Source organism: Vicia villosa, unplaced genomic scaffold (genome assembly GCF_029867415.1).
Source record: "Vicia villosa cultivar HV-30 ecotype Madison, WI unplaced genomic scaffold, Vvil1.0 ctg.000345F_1_1, whole genome shotgun sequence".
Lineage (NCBI taxonomy): Eukaryota > Viridiplantae > Streptophyta > Magnoliopsida > Fabales > Fabaceae > Vicia > Vicia villosa.
The window spans coordinates 720,133-735,074 of record NW_026705154.1 but is presented as its reverse complement, the minus strand read 5'-3'; the positions used below and the strand labels follow the sequence as shown (position 1 = coordinate 735,074).

The 14,942-nt window shown below is 33.7% G+C and overlaps 2 protein-coding genes across 2 annotated transcripts; one reads left to right on the top strand and one right to left on the bottom strand.

The window, feature by feature from the left end:
• Window positions 1-3,999: 3,999 nt before the first annotated feature.
• Window positions 4,000-9,930, top strand: LOC131627041 (alpha-mannosidase 2-like). Its single transcript, XM_058897880.1, has 4 exons — window positions 4,000-4,854; window positions 5,796-5,951; window positions 6,158-6,190; window positions 6,842-9,930. The coding sequence occupies exons 1-4, from the start codon at window positions 4,303-4,305 to the stop codon at window positions 9,581-9,583; spliced, it is 3,483 nt and encodes a 1,160-aa protein (XP_058753863.1). The 5' UTR covers window positions 4,000-4,302; the 3' UTR covers window positions 9,584-9,930.
• A 669-nt stretch (window positions 9,931-10,599) lies between these two features.
• On the bottom strand, window positions 10,600-14,492 carry LOC131627042 (uncharacterized). The gene is made up of 14 exons (XM_058897881.1): window positions 14,229-14,492; window positions 14,034-14,131; window positions 13,147-13,247; window positions 12,977-13,055; window positions 12,812-12,872; window positions 12,674-12,720; window positions 12,291-12,383; window positions 12,037-12,127; window positions 11,879-11,927; window positions 11,673-11,789; window positions 11,429-11,576; window positions 11,254-11,346; window positions 11,106-11,174; window positions 10,600-11,023 (listed from the first exon to the last, which is right to left on the bottom strand). The coding sequence occupies exons 1-14, from the start codon at window positions 14,281-14,283 to the stop codon at window positions 10,880-10,882; spliced, it is 1,245 nt and encodes a 414-aa protein (XP_058753864.1). The 5' UTR covers window positions 14,284-14,492; the 3' UTR covers window positions 10,600-10,879.
• Window positions 14,493-14,942: the final 450 nt, after the last annotated feature.

Sequence of the window (14,942 nt, the reverse complement as noted above, 5' to 3'; positions counted from 1 at the left end):
TTTATGTGTAAAAAAAAAAATGTATGGGCAAATTTTGGGGTATGACACATACGCGTATGAGCGTCCTCATACGCTCCTCATACGCAAAACACCAGTACTAGGTATCTGGGACAGGGCACCTGCGTATCATACGCGTATAGCCCCTTGGGAGTGTCCCTCATACGCGTATGACCTCATCCCATACGCGTATGGCACTGTTTCATACGCGAAACACCAGAAAAATTGCCCAGAACCTGCAACTTCGTAACAGTCCAAAACCCATTCGTTTTTACTCATACCAATCCACGATTTTGAGTCTAAAAACCAGAAAGATTCACATCTAAACAGCATACGAATTCATCCACAACCACAGTATATGATTCTATAATCAATTTCATTCATCATACCCTAAATCTATCAGTTATTAGGGATTCACAGTCCAAATTTCAATGAAGAACACATACACAATTTCAGAATATAGAATCAACGGATCCAACCATACTCCTAATCCATACTATCACCTATAATACGATAAAAGAGATTAAATGGAGAGTCTCCCCTTACCTCAGATAAAATCTTGGTTCTTGGTCTCTCCCTCTACAGTTCTCCTTCACGTTCCTTGTTCCCACTTCTGTTCTTTCACGTTCTTTCTTTTCTTTGTTTCCCAATTCCCAATTATTTTATGAAAATAATAATATTGAGATTAGTGAAAGCTTTACTAAATTACACCCCATCTTTACTATTTCCTCATATGGCCCAAATGCCTTAAACCATTATTTATTCATTATTTCCTCAAAATCCCTAATAATTCTAATTATTAATTAAATATTCCAATTTAAATTAATAATAAAATTATACGGGTGTTACAACCCACATTTCTCTACATGTTGGATTTTTCTATTATTTGTGATTTACCTTGCTCCGGCTCTCCCTACACTTCTGAGGCCTCCAGTGTTATGGAAAATTTTGATATTTTATATTATTCGCAATATATTTTAATCAATTCATCAACAAGTCATAAATTCCCTCTTATTATGGGATTTATGACTATGAAAATCCGTCTTATTCACTACGTGACTACACACGTGCTAATTCTAAGGAAGTTTAACCTGGGACAAGTGTAAGAAACCAATGAAGATGTCACCTGTCTACTAGCCAACAACAATGAGACAAAGTGAGCAAGTGGGGTAGTTTAACATATGTTAGAATGTCAAAGAAAGGTAAGCACGTGGTTACCATAAGTGACTTGATTACAAAAATTTGGATGCATGTTGGATTCAATTTAGAAATGGAGGAGTCAATTGAAAGTTGCACTGAAATTGGGAAATGGAATCTCAATTTGATGCAAATAAAAAATTAGGATGGATTCTTGGTTCATAATGGTCCTTAGGAAGAAAAATAAGCTTCTAATTGTAAAAAAATTTCACCTTAACAACAAGCATCTTAGCAGACAGGAACTTCAAATCTTGAGGACTTTGATTATGAGATCTCTCACACTCCTCATACTAAAGCTCTTCTCAACATTACTCTGACAACCAACCACAATGCATTATGACTATGAGCCAGATGATTGCCCGAGTTAATTTTTTGGCATACAACTTACTTAACACCAGAGAATTTGTTCCTCCTGGAATTTTCAGAGATGTTAATGATGGAAACATATAATACTTGACAACCCCTAATGATTAATGGTTGTTAGATGCTCTAGGGTTTGCCGTAGAGTTTATAGCTAACTCACGTACTAAGGTGAAAAGCTCTGTGTATCTATTTATGTGAATATTCAATCGTTCTTTTAGCTTCAGGGTTGAAGTATTTATAAGAGTATTAGGCCTGGATCCTAGGCCCCTTGAGAATAATAACCACCTTTAAAAAAAATGGGAGTGAGTAGTTAATCCTATATTATTCAAGATAACATGATTAACTTCCTCAAGACTTCTTTTATACCATTGTGGAATAGGGTTACGTCACCTCCTAGGATCGCACGCTTTGGGTGAGTTGCCAAAGGAATGGATGACATATTCGAGGAGAAGGTGACTCATCTAGAGAGATGTTTTGGGCGAGATGTTATATCCTTTGCCTCCACATTTTCCTTTGTGGTCCCTTTGCAAATATATTAATACTAAGTGTAAGGCCGCCTCGTTGATTTGTTACAAGGTGCTTAGGTGGGTGAGGATGCTGTTACCACTTTCTTGTCGATCTTATGAATCCTAGAGGTTTTTTTCTTCCAAGAATTAGGTCAAGGTATGCTTTTGATATGGCATTTAGTGGTCTAGATTATTTGGATATTGCGTAACAAAATCATTTTTTATCATGAGAGTTTCTCAGTTACTCACTAGGTAAATTTGATAATTAGTGAGACTTAGAAGTGAGTTCATTCTCATGCTCCGATTTATGTTCTTTCCTTGCGTGACTGGGAGCGTGACCCACTCGTATGCCTTTGAATTTACGGGTGTGTTGGGTGACCAACTATCCTCCTATATTTTCTACATGCAATCTAGTTTACTTCCTTCAACTTTCACTTTCTGATGATGTGTTGCTTTTATGATTAAATAGATTCAGGTTGGTGTTGGCGTAGTTATTTTTTCTTATGACATTTATTTTTGTTGATTCTTGTTTGTTTTTTTAGCATCACTTGTTGTATCATGTACCATTTATCTCTTTTTTTTTTTATTTTTATATTGATTGCTTTGCTATCTATAATATAAGAAAATTTGTTGTTATGGAAATCACAAAAATACTATTTTGTTATCTTAGTCTAAATTAATAATTTGTGAGCAAAAAATGTCTTTTGTTGTTTTTTCCAACCCACTTTTCACTTTCCAACTCACTTTTACTTTTCACTTTTTCACTTTTTCACTTTTTCATTTTTCACTTTTCACTTTTTAATACTTTATTATTATTATTATTATTATTATTATTATTATTATTATTTCTAATAAATTATTAATAAAAATATTTCAATAAATTAGTTTTTAATAAAAAATTATTATAATCATTTTAAATGATTATTAATTTACATTTAAAATAATATTTAATTTAAAAAAAATTAACTTTAGTAATTAAATATTAATAACGAAGAAATATAATTTAAAATAATTTTTATTTTAACATACAATATTTTTAACAAAATAATAATAATTTTAGTTAAAAAAATTATTTCAATTAAAATGAATATAAAAATATAGTTCAAAATGTGTGTCATTGGATAAAATACAAAATGTGTGTCACTTATCGTTAACCTTAATTTATATGATTTAAAATATTATTATATTAATATATGTCATTAATGAAGTTTATACAATTAAAATAATGTTTGCACAGTTAAATATTAGAAAAATTAGTTGTTATTGATGTCATTTCACATATGTTATCAATGTAAATAGGAGAAATCTATATATCTACGAAAAAAGTATATTTGTATAGGGGAATAAAATCTATTATTGATCTAGATATTTTTAGATACGAATAATGGTATTTATGATCCACAAAATTTTTATTCAAAAAAGATATACGAGAAAAAAACTATTATTGATCTAAATATTTTTATGTAAACGATACATAAATGTAATAATATTTGTATATGGAAAAACTCTATTAATGATCCAAAATTTTGATTTAAAAATGATATACGGGAAAAAATCTATTATTAATTCAAATATTTGTATATGGAAAAACTCTATTAATGATCCAAAATTTTGATTTAAAAATGATATACGGGAAAAAATCTATTATTAATTTAAATATTTGTATATACGAAAATTTACTATTGATCCAGATATTTTTCTAAATGACAGAGAAACATAAATAATATTTGTATACGAGAAAATTTTTATTATTGATCTAAATATTTTTATATATATAAAATAGTATTTATGATCTAAAATTTTTTATTTAAAATTTAATTTTAATTTAAATTAAATATATTACATAAAAAAAGCGCGTACCAAATTAGAACCATGCGTAACGACTGAATATTTATTTCCCTAAAAATCAAACCCTAATTATACGTTGATATGCTAAAACAACATTTTTGTCCATAGTGGCATACTTTTCCAATGTCTTGGTGGAAACTAAACAAAGTTTTCCATTCACCTTGACAAATCCAAAGCCCCCAACCAAATCCTACAAAATTTCAATATTCACAACACAGTGACACACTCATCAAAACTTGATTTTGAAGATTTCACTTCACCAAACTCCCAAAAATCCCTAAATGGGTTTTCCCCTTCTTCCATCACTATAGATCCCTACTATCTAACCTAAAAAAAATCTCATTTTTCAACCCAATTTTGCTATTTCACCATAGATCATAGATCATAGATCATGCCTTTTTCATCTAGGCGTGGAGGAAATTGGGCACAATCGATTCTACCATCTTCAAATCCAAAATCAAAGGTACCCAGAAAGGGTAGAAGAAGAACTTTGCTAAAAGATTTCATTTTTTCAAACTTCTTCTTCATTGGGTTATTGATTTCTCTGTTATTGTTCCTTGTAATTCTTATCCGATACGGTGTACCAAAACCCATCTCATCCCATTTCAGAACTCGTTCATCTCGCTTCAGAAAATCCTTTACAAGGAAACCCCTTTTTGGTGAGAGTGGTAACGGAAGTACTGCACTTTTTGGTGGTTATGCTACTGTTGATTTAACCACAAAGGATTTGTATGATAAGATTGAGTTTTTGGATGTTGATGGTGGTGCTTGGAAGCAAGGTTGGGGTGTTACTTATAGAGGGAATGAGTGGGATAATGAGAAGTTGAAGATTTTTGTTGTTCCTCATTCACATAATGATCCTGGTTGGAAGCTTACTGTTGAGGAATATTATGATAGGCAATCTAGACATATACTTGATACCATTGTTGAAACTCTTAGCAAGGTGAAATTTTGTTAATTTCCTTTGTTGGGTTTTGGAGCTTTTTGTTGTTGTTGTTGTTGTTGATTGTTCTATGAAGCACACTTATACACTGACACGAGACTGACACGTAGACAAAATAGAAGTAATTGAGTGTAACTACATTTGTTGTTGTTGGACACTGAATGTTGTTGATTGTTCTAGGAAGCACTTAGACAGATAGCGACACGGCACTGACACATAGAAAAAATAGAAGTAATTGAAACTACATCTGTCGTGGTTGGACACTGAGTACACCTTCAATAGGAAGATCGAAGTGTTGGTGCTACATGGCTACATGCACGGGGCTTTGATTTCTCTATGACTTCATGAAATTATGACATGATTTTGTGGATAAGCTTACGCACATATCACATAACTTAAGTTAACCAAGCATCAAAGTTAATTAGTAATGTACCTATCATTAACTAGTTAGTTGTTTATATATTTGATACAAATAAATGTCATAAACCCTGTGTTAATACTTAATATAGGTGAGTTATTCGTTAGCTAAGTTTGACGTATGATTAATGTAAAGTGTGAATGTGCTATGAAGCACTAATCCGGACACTAGAAATGTCACTGTGTGTTGACTCAAATATTACTCTGAGCAAACAAATTGATTGAATGTAACCACGTGTGTCAGTGTCGAATTGGTGTCGAACACTAACACGCATCGGCAGAGGTATTGCCTGAAATGACAGAAGTAGTTACAACTATACAACAAAAGTAAATATTGTTCTTATTCATATTATAAATGTAATCATGTTTAAATAAAAGATTAAAAAGCTCCACTGGTATGAAGAAAATATTGATTGTAGCCCTTTCAGTTTCATCATTAGCTTTTTATTTTTTATTTATTTTTTCAAGTCACAAGTTTGAGGGTAACTTGATTTCTGAATTTTGACTATCTGATTGATAAACAGGACTCTCGCCGGAAGTTCATATGGGAAGAGATGTCTTACTTAGAGAGATGGTGGAGGGATCCCAGTACCACAGATGCCATGAAGGAAACATTCATCAACTTAGTGAAAAACGGGCAGCTAGAAATTGTTGGAGGCGGCTGGGTGATGAATGATGAGGTAATATGATGATGACGATCTTACTATTCTTACTTTACAGCCAATATCTGTTGTGTATATATTCTATTAATCCAGATGTAGCTTCATTCTTGTTGAAGTAAATATGAACCTCATCAAAGCTTAACTGTTAATGGAGCAGCTTAGTGGCGGAGTCTCCAATTTATTTATGGAAATTTGACTTTTAAATTGTTTTGTCCTTGATGCAGGCCAATTCCCACTACTTTGCTATAATTGAACAGGTATGCTGAATGCTGTGTCTATCATTCCTATTGTACATACTGTTATTATTGTTGTTTATTTTTGGATGTTTCGCTACAATATTTTACGCCAATCACTAACAGGGAAAGTCTAGTTATGTTAAGGTTATCTTAGTAACATATATCATTATCCCGGATATTAGGTGGCATGTTGATAATTTTTAATATGATCACTTCCATGCTTTGCTATTCATGTTTCCTGTTTTCAATTTCACTTCAACTAATATACGTAAGAGAATATAGATTCAATAATCACTTCAATATTTTCTTTTACGGTTTTAAAAAAACATATCTAGCATTTTAAGAAGTTTTGAAAATAACAAAATATTGTTTTCATTGTTTCTGAAAATGCATCCTTCACAACCTGTCTTCCATCTTGTCTCTATTACAATTGTTCACTACATGAGTCTTTCATCTCCTTGTTAGCAATTTAAAAATAAACAAAAACTTTAGAAAATGAAGACGGAAAATGCTTTTTGAAAGAAAATAGATCCTAAGGTTGTGTACTTGATGGTGCACTCGTCAGTGTCATGCCATATGATTTCATGTTCACATTAGAAATTATCATTTTTGCACTACAGATTTGTATATTATTTTTGTGATGATCTTAATCCTAGTGAAATTATGTATCAGATTGCAGAAGGAAACATGTGGTTGAATGACACCATTGGGTTTGTTCCTAAAAATAATTGGGCCATTGATCCATTTGGTTATTCATCAACCATGGCATATCTTCTACGTCGTATGGGTTTCGATAACATGCTTATCCAGAGGACTCATTATGAGGTAAAGAAGGAACTTGCATGGCATAAGAATTTAGAATACGTATGGCGTCAAAGCTGGGATGCAGAGGAAACCACTGATATATTCGTCCATATGATGCCGTTTTATTCGTACGATATACCTCATACATGTGGCCCTGAGCCGGCTATTTGCTGTCAGTTTGACTTTGCACGCATGGAGAGTTTCTCTTATGAAAGTTGTCCGTGGGGTCCAAGTCCCGAGGAGATAACTCAGGACAACGTTCAAAAAAGGGCACTTATGTTACTTGATCAATACAGGAAAAAATCTACTCTGTATCGAACAAACACTCTTCTTATTCCACTTGGAGATGATTTTCGCTATATTAACGTCCAAGAGGCAGAAGCGCAGTTTAGAAATTACCAAGTGTTGTTTGATTATATCAATTCAAACCCTAGTCTGAACGCGGAGGCAAAGTTTGGTACTTTGGAAGACTACTTTGTAATGCTTCGTGAGGAAGCAGAAAGAATAAATTACACATCTCCTGGTGAAGTCGGATCTGGTCTAGTTGAAGGTTTTCCTTCCCTGTCTGGTGACTTTTTCACTTATGCTGATCGGCAACAAGATTACTGGAGCGGTTATTATGTTTCACGGCCATTCTTTAAGGCTGTTGACAGGGTACTGGAGCAGACACTTCGAGCAACAGAAATGATGGTAGCTCTAACACTTGGTTTCTGTCGAAGAGCACATTGTGAGAAGTTTGCGATGGCGTTTTCCTATAAGTTGACTGCTGCTAGAAGGAACTTGGCTCTTTTTCAGCATCACGACGGCGTAACCGGTACTGCAAAAGACCACGTGGTTAAGGACTACGGAACTCGAATGTATACCTCGTTACAGGACTTGCAAATTTTTATGTCTAAGGGAATCGAGCCTCTTCTCGGAATCCGTTATGATAAATTAGATCAAAGTCCTTCACAGTTTGAGCCGGCAATAGTGAGATCTAAATATGATGCTCAGCCATTGCATAAAGTGATCAGTCTTCATGACAGTACATACAATTCCGTTGTCTTTTATAACCCTTTGGAGCAAACCAGAGAAGAAGTCGTGATGGTTGTTGTTGACCGTCCTGACGTAACTGTTGTTGACTCTAACATGAGCTGTGTTCAAAGCCAAATTTCTCCTGAGTTGCAGTATGACAACAGCAAGATCTTTACGGGGAAGCACCGAGTTTACTGGAAAGTTTTGGTACCTGCAATGGGGTTGGAAACATATTACATTGGCAATGGTTTTGTTGGTTGTGAAAAGGCCAAGCCTGCAAAGTTGAAACTTTTCTCCAAGACTAATTCAGTTACCTGTCCTTCACCGTATTCTTGTGGAAAAATTGAAGGTGATGTTGTTGAAATTAAAAATCAGCATCAAAAACTAACTTTTGATGTAAGGTATGGTTTGTTGCAGAAGGTAACGTTAATGAATGGTTCCCCGAATATCATAAATGAGGAAATCGGTATGTATGCTAGTTCGGGTGGGGCATACTTGTTTTTGCCGAGTGGTGAAGCTCAGCCAATTATCGAAGGAGATGGACTTATGCTAATCTCAGAGGGTCCTTTGTTGCAGGAAGTATTCTCTTATCCAAAGACAGCTTGGGAGAAATCACCGATTGCTCATAGCACCCGAATATATACCGGTGAGAGTGCAGTCCAAGGGCTTGTCATTGAAAAAGAATATCATGTTGAGCTCACTGACCGGGACTTCAATAATAGGGAGATGATAGTTAGATATAAAACTGATATTGATAGCAAAAAGGTTTTTTATTCTGATTTAAATGGATTTCAGATGAGTCGAAGAGAAACTTACGATAAGATTCCATTGCAAGGCAACTACTACCCTATGCCCTCTCTTGCATTCATACAAGGGTCCAACGGTCGACGGTTTTCTGTCCATTCTCGACAAGCGTTGGGTGTGGCAAGCCTTCAAAATGGATGGCTTGAGATAATGCTAGACCGTCGTTTGGTAAAAGATGACGGACGTGGTCTAGGCCAAGGAGTGATGGATAACCGCGTAATGAATGTTGTCTTCCACTTAACTGTTGAATCCAATATTTCCGCCATATCAAATTCAGTTTCAAGCTCGTTCCCTCAGAATCCTTCCCTTTTATCTCACCGTGTTGGTTCTCATTTGAACTACCCATTACACGCATTCATTTCCAAGAAGTCGCAGGAATTGTCCGCAATGCCACCGCCGTCTCGATCCTTTTCTCCTCTCGCAACTTCCCTGCCATGTGATCTCCATATAGTGAACTTTAAGGTTCCTAAGCCATTAAAGTTTTTGCAGCAACCACCTGAAAGTCCTAGGTTTGTCCTGATTTTGAACCGTCGACATTATGATTCTTCGTACTGTCGGAAGGCAAGATCATCACAATGCACTAGACTAGCTGACGACCCAGTGAATCTGTTCAGTATGTTCAAAGATCTTACAGTTTTGAAAGCTAAAGCAACTTCATTGAATCTTCTCCATGAAGATCCTGAAATAATAGGGTTCACAGAACAGTTTGCTGATCTTGCACAAGAAGGGCATGTTTCCATATCTCCAATGGAAATACAAGCCTACCGGTTGGAATTGCGGCCACAACAGTAGATTGCTTGTTACATATCTGTTCCTGCTGATTGATGCCAAACCTCAAACAATGAAAAGACTTGGGTTTAAGATGGTGCAGGTAAAAGATCCATGAAAGAGGTTTAACTTTTGTTGAGGATGATTTGCGCGATACTTCTGTAGATTGATGTTATAAAGACATGGATGAGATGAGAGTGTAGCTTTTGCGGCGCGGCTTCTTGTTTGTTTAGTGTGATTTTGTAGCATTTTGATTACTCTTTTTTTCTTCTTCTGGACTAGATTTGAAAGATGAGTTTTGCTTTATTGACTCCATAATTTATATTGTGTAACAAGTTTTAGAGGCTAGTGATAATACATTTATGTACATATTTAATACCTCTATTTTGTGCAAAGGAGTTTATTCTTCTTTGAATGTGGACTAAACAGTTTGCAAAACATGCTTATATTCACAAATATTATGAAAATACATTTGCAAAGTTGACAATATATTCATGTGTTATATAACACTGAAAATGAGAAGGACCATAGTGAAATTAGAGAAAGATGAAACTTGGGTTTCTCTATCTTGTAGTTCAATCTTTGGTATTGCAAGTGGAGAGACTCATGTTGTTTCTTGTATCTTATAGTTTTTCTCTATGATTTCATCGTATAAAAGCGATTTAGTTAATAAAATTTTTGTATCATAGAAATTAGCTAACTGATTCCATTAAAATAAAATTTTTGTATCTTAGAAATTAGTTTATTGATTCCGTAAACTAGCTTAGCTGATAGCTATGCATAGAATATCTGATTGTTCTAGCTATAATTAATAGCTATGCATATATATCTGATTACAATATCAAGTCGCGAGTTCTAGCTATAAGTGATAGCTATGCATAGATACCTGATTACAAGATCACGAGTTCGAACCTATGACATTAAAATAAACCAAAAAAAAAAAGACTTTGATTTACACCTTAAACGAAACGAGTGTGGGTAGTAGGATTCATGACTACTGAAATGGCAGCATAGGCAAGCACTGAACTCACCAAAAAGAGTTTGATTTGCACAAATAATTGACTTTATTGGTTCATTTTTGGACATTAAACAAAACAAGAAGGATAGTGAAATGATACATTGGAATATTCATACATAAGCAAAAATTCCAGGCACATTCTGCGATGGTGTATTAGATTTAGAAGTGATTGTTTTCCCTCTACTTAGACTTGAACTGAATTTTAATTTATCACTTCTAGAAGAAGCAAAATTCGAGATGGAAATGAGAATATCAATATACTACAAGCCTCTTTTATGAGTATAAATCTCATCTCTAAGGATTTATAAGATGATTTCATCTTGCACACTGACATTAAGAATCTTGTGAGGAAGAACAATGCTGTTGACCACCACTACTTCATCTTCCACTGTCACAGCTTCACCTAGGATGGTTATGCCAAGCTTTGCATTGTAATCACCATCAGCCTGAACCAATCAAAATTGGAAATTTAATGCTGATTTTCCAAACATTTTATTCAAAAATTTATCTAAAATCTACCGAACTTGCCTGTACACGTGACCATCTTCCGAGAGACGATTTCCATCCAACAATAGAATTTATGACTACAGCATTTTCCTGTCAAGAAGAAAAGCATATTTAGTCAATATATTGACGACTCGACAATATAGTGCATCTCAGGAATCCATTTCCATACCTTAATTTCAACATCGTCCAATACTATACAACCGATTAACCTGACACCAGCACCAACACGAACATTTGCTGAGATAGAAACATTCGGACCAATCTGTTCAAGACAGAAAATGTACTCGTGTATTAAAGAGGATAGATAGTATACGAAATTTTGTAGATGGATGAATGGAATTTACCTTTGCAGATGGATGAACTTTGGCAGACGGATGAATATATACATCACCAACAATTTTAGCATTCTTTTCACCATCTCCGCTGGCCAAAAGATGCGGGGAAGTATATCGAAATTGAGCAAGATACAACTCCGAGCATTTCAAAGACAGGCTATTCATGCAAAGAGTATACGGTAATTAAAATCCAATCACGGTCCAACATTAAAAGATTAAAGAAGTGTTTAAGATACTATATATGTAACCCTACCCCGGAGTTTTAATTTGCTCCCAGAAATCATTTGTCTCATATGTATACAACTTCTTCTTTCCAGCAAGAGGTGATAGTATATCTTGATCCAGTCTGACAAAATCTTTAGGAAGAGTCCTGAAGGAAAAGAAAAACATATTTACAATGAAGATATTGCCGTTTCAAAGATTTCAATGTCAAGAATTTTGTTACAGAGATTAAAAAACCTGGTTGCAGATTGGAGAGCTTCAAAGCTGGAAAGACGTCGGAGATTAGCTGTAGTACAGTTAAAATATGAAACATCACATGTGATTGAATTGTTTAAAATTCCAAATTAACTCTTCTACTATTGACATTTTTTAAACTGTGATAGAGAAAGACAAACCTCTTCCTTCTCGGTTCGTAGAGACATCCTCGATGGCATTAAAAATATCAGGTGTGAAAATGTATACACCGCAATTTATCAAATCACTAACCTGCATGTTGTAAATGGTTAGTCTTCTTTTATAGGTATAGTCAGAAGCAAAAGAAATAAAATATCGGATACCAATCGAGCTCCGACATTGGATATTTATCTTTTTATTGAGAAGAAAATAGCATAAAAACATGTAACTAGAAACAAACCAAACAGATACTCACAAATGTCTCGGGTTTCTCAGTATAATGCAGCAATTCATGAGTGTCTGGATCAGCAACCAACTCGCCAAACTGGTTAGCAGATTCAGCTGAAACCTATACAAAACATCCACAACCCAAGGAGCGTGAAAAAACACTCGTGAGATTGTTTGAAAGAACTTATAAAAATGGCTTATAGCAGGCCTATAAGCTATTTTCAACATATTAGCTCTTCTAGATGGCATATAAAAACGACTTGTAGCGTGTATGAAAAGTTGAAAGCAATTTGACTTTATTTTATCTTTTGCTATAGAAATAACTTATACATAAGCACTTATATGCATAAGTGCTTATGCTATTAGCGAAACAGTGTACACAAATATACCAAATGTTATTTATGCACCAACCTTGATTACTAACATTGTCCCCATGCCACCATACTTAATATGAGCATCTGAAAAAATAAAAAGGAAAGTTTTCAGCGGCGCCGCGTTTTCTGAAGAACTACCCTTCGTGAATCGTGACTAAATAAAAACCTTACTTACCAAGCATGGATGGTAGTGGAAAACTGCAGCAAACATCACAATTTAGCAGAAAGATATGTGACTGCAATCAAAATGTAACGTATCTGTTAGAACATAGACATACAAGCATTCGAAAGATAATGAACAAAATTATGCAACAGCAGTCATAAAAGCCGTGCTCGTAACTGGACTGTCTTCCATGATTATATCTCTGAAGTAGTAAAGGCCACCTGCTGAGCCATGTGGTTTATCCTCCTTCAAATATCTAGATTGATATCAAGAGCACACTATAGTCAAATCCAGAAACTTTTATTATCATCATTGTTAAACTTTCATAGTAATGATGCAGTTATCACCTTACTGGCAATTTCAGCTCGTTCGAAATTGAAGAGACGTATAGAGCGAATTCTCGTTCCTCATGAAATCCAATAAGATATATTTGAGCTAAATTGGGTATCTGTCCAAGACAACACGAGCAAATATAAACACACCACACCTTTTAGGTTATAAATTATAAAACTAAAGTTGAATGTGCATGATTTTATAAAGGCTAACAATCTAATTGAATCAACTTGAGCTTATCTACTGGCATAAGCACTACTGAGAATGCATGAAAAAGCTTATGAAAACAACTTATGACATTTTCATAATTATTTTCAACGTATTTTGACAAGCTCCTATGTGAACAACTTATAGCTAATAAGAAACCAGTTTAACTTTGTTTCTAATCTTTTATCATAAAAATATATTATACATAAACTCTTACTCCCTCCGGCCTTATTTATAAGCAAAGATTCCCTTTTTAGATTCATTGAGTAATGAATGTATCTGGTCTATTATGTAGACCAGATACATTCATTTCTCAATGAACCTAAAAAAAGAATCTTTGCTTATAAATAAGGCCAGAGGGAGTATATCATAAGCACTAATAGCATAAGCGCCTAATTATGTTGTATATCCAAACAAGGTCTAACTAACACATTCAAAGGCTCTACAATCACATTTAACCCTATTTTTTTAATATACATACGCTAAGTTGTATATCCAAACAAGGTCTAACTAGCACATTCAAAGGTTTAAAATCATATTCAACCCTATTTTTTATATACATCAGATTATCCATTATAAGGTGAATTGTAAAGTATGCAAGTAGTCAACATTGAAATTCAAAGCCCCTTTTAGTTTTCTCAATGTAATGAACAACACTGTGAATGAAAATCGAAGAGAGAAAAAAGAAGCAAACCCTTTTACAAGCAGAAATAGGATGATGAACCATTGGCTGTCCAGCCAAAGGGAAAAGGGGTTTTGGAGTATTGAAGGAAAGAGGTCGAAATCTAGTTCCTGCAATAACAATTCAACAAAAAAGATGAAACCCCAAAACCTCAAATAAGAAAAAGACTTGAAATTGGATCAGAAAACAAGCAAAGAAATCCAATACCTTTGGTGGGTCCACCCACCATAATCACAGCAACAACCTTCTCTGAACTATCCATGAACAAAGCTCAGATCTTTGAACTAAAAATTCAAACTTTACAATAATGCTGGATTGAATCGAATTGAATTCTAGTGTTTAAGATTTAACAATGTCTTTGTGTGCTTTTTGTACCGTTCTAACTTAAGATGCACGGTTGCAGTGACAGTAGCGAAATAAGATACCTAGTATATGCCGATAACATGAATTTAACATAGAATCTGATTAAGGTTATGGAAACAAACGAGACTAGGAGAGGAAAAATAAAATAAAATAAAGTTTTTTTTTAACATGAAAATTAAAAATAAAATAAAATAAAGTTTTTTTTTAACATGAAAATGAAAAATATATATTTTTAACATGAAAATGAAAAATATATTTAGTAAAGGGAAGTTTTTCTATTATTATTTTATGACATCTTAATATTATTTTAACTAGATATAAATTTTAGAGTCCATGTGGACTAAAGTAAACTTTATGATAAAAGAATTTTACTCTTTTTCATATATTAAATTTTTTTTTGTTATTTTATCAAAAAAATTTATAAAACTCAAATAATTTGTAAAAATTAATCATAATTTTTGTTTTTTTAGGACAAACAAAATTTGTTGATATTCAATTAAAATTTCTCAAAACTTTTTAAAAAAAACATATTTTTCAAAAGTCAACATATTTTAATGA

Excerpts from the sequence above, each read along its gene's own strand:
- LOC131627041 (XM_058897880.1), top strand. The coding sequence starts at position 4,303 with ATGCCTTTTTCATCTAGGCGTGGAGGAAATTGGGCACAATCGATTCTA. Across the intron at positions 5,952-6,157 it reads GCTGGGTGATGAATGATGAG|GCCAATTCCCACTACTTTGC; the intron begins GTAATATGATGA and ends TCCTTGATGCAG. Across the intron at positions 6,191-6,841 it reads ACTTTGCTATAATTGAACAG|ATTGCAGAAGGAAACATGTG; the intron begins GTATGCTGAATG and ends ATTATGTATCAG.
- LOC131627042 (XM_058897881.1), bottom strand. The coding sequence starts at position 14,283 with ATGGATAGTTCAGAGAAGGTTGTTGCTGTGATTATGGTGGGTGGACCC. Across the intron at positions 11,790-11,878 it reads GCTCTCCAATCTGCAACCAG|GACTCTTCCTAAAGATTTTG; the intron begins GTTTTTTAATCT and ends CTTTTCCTTCAG. Across the intron at positions 11,577-11,672 it reads GAGCAAATTAAAACTCCGGG|CCTGTCTTTGAAATGCTCGG; the intron begins GTAGGGTTACAT and ends TTGCATGAATAG.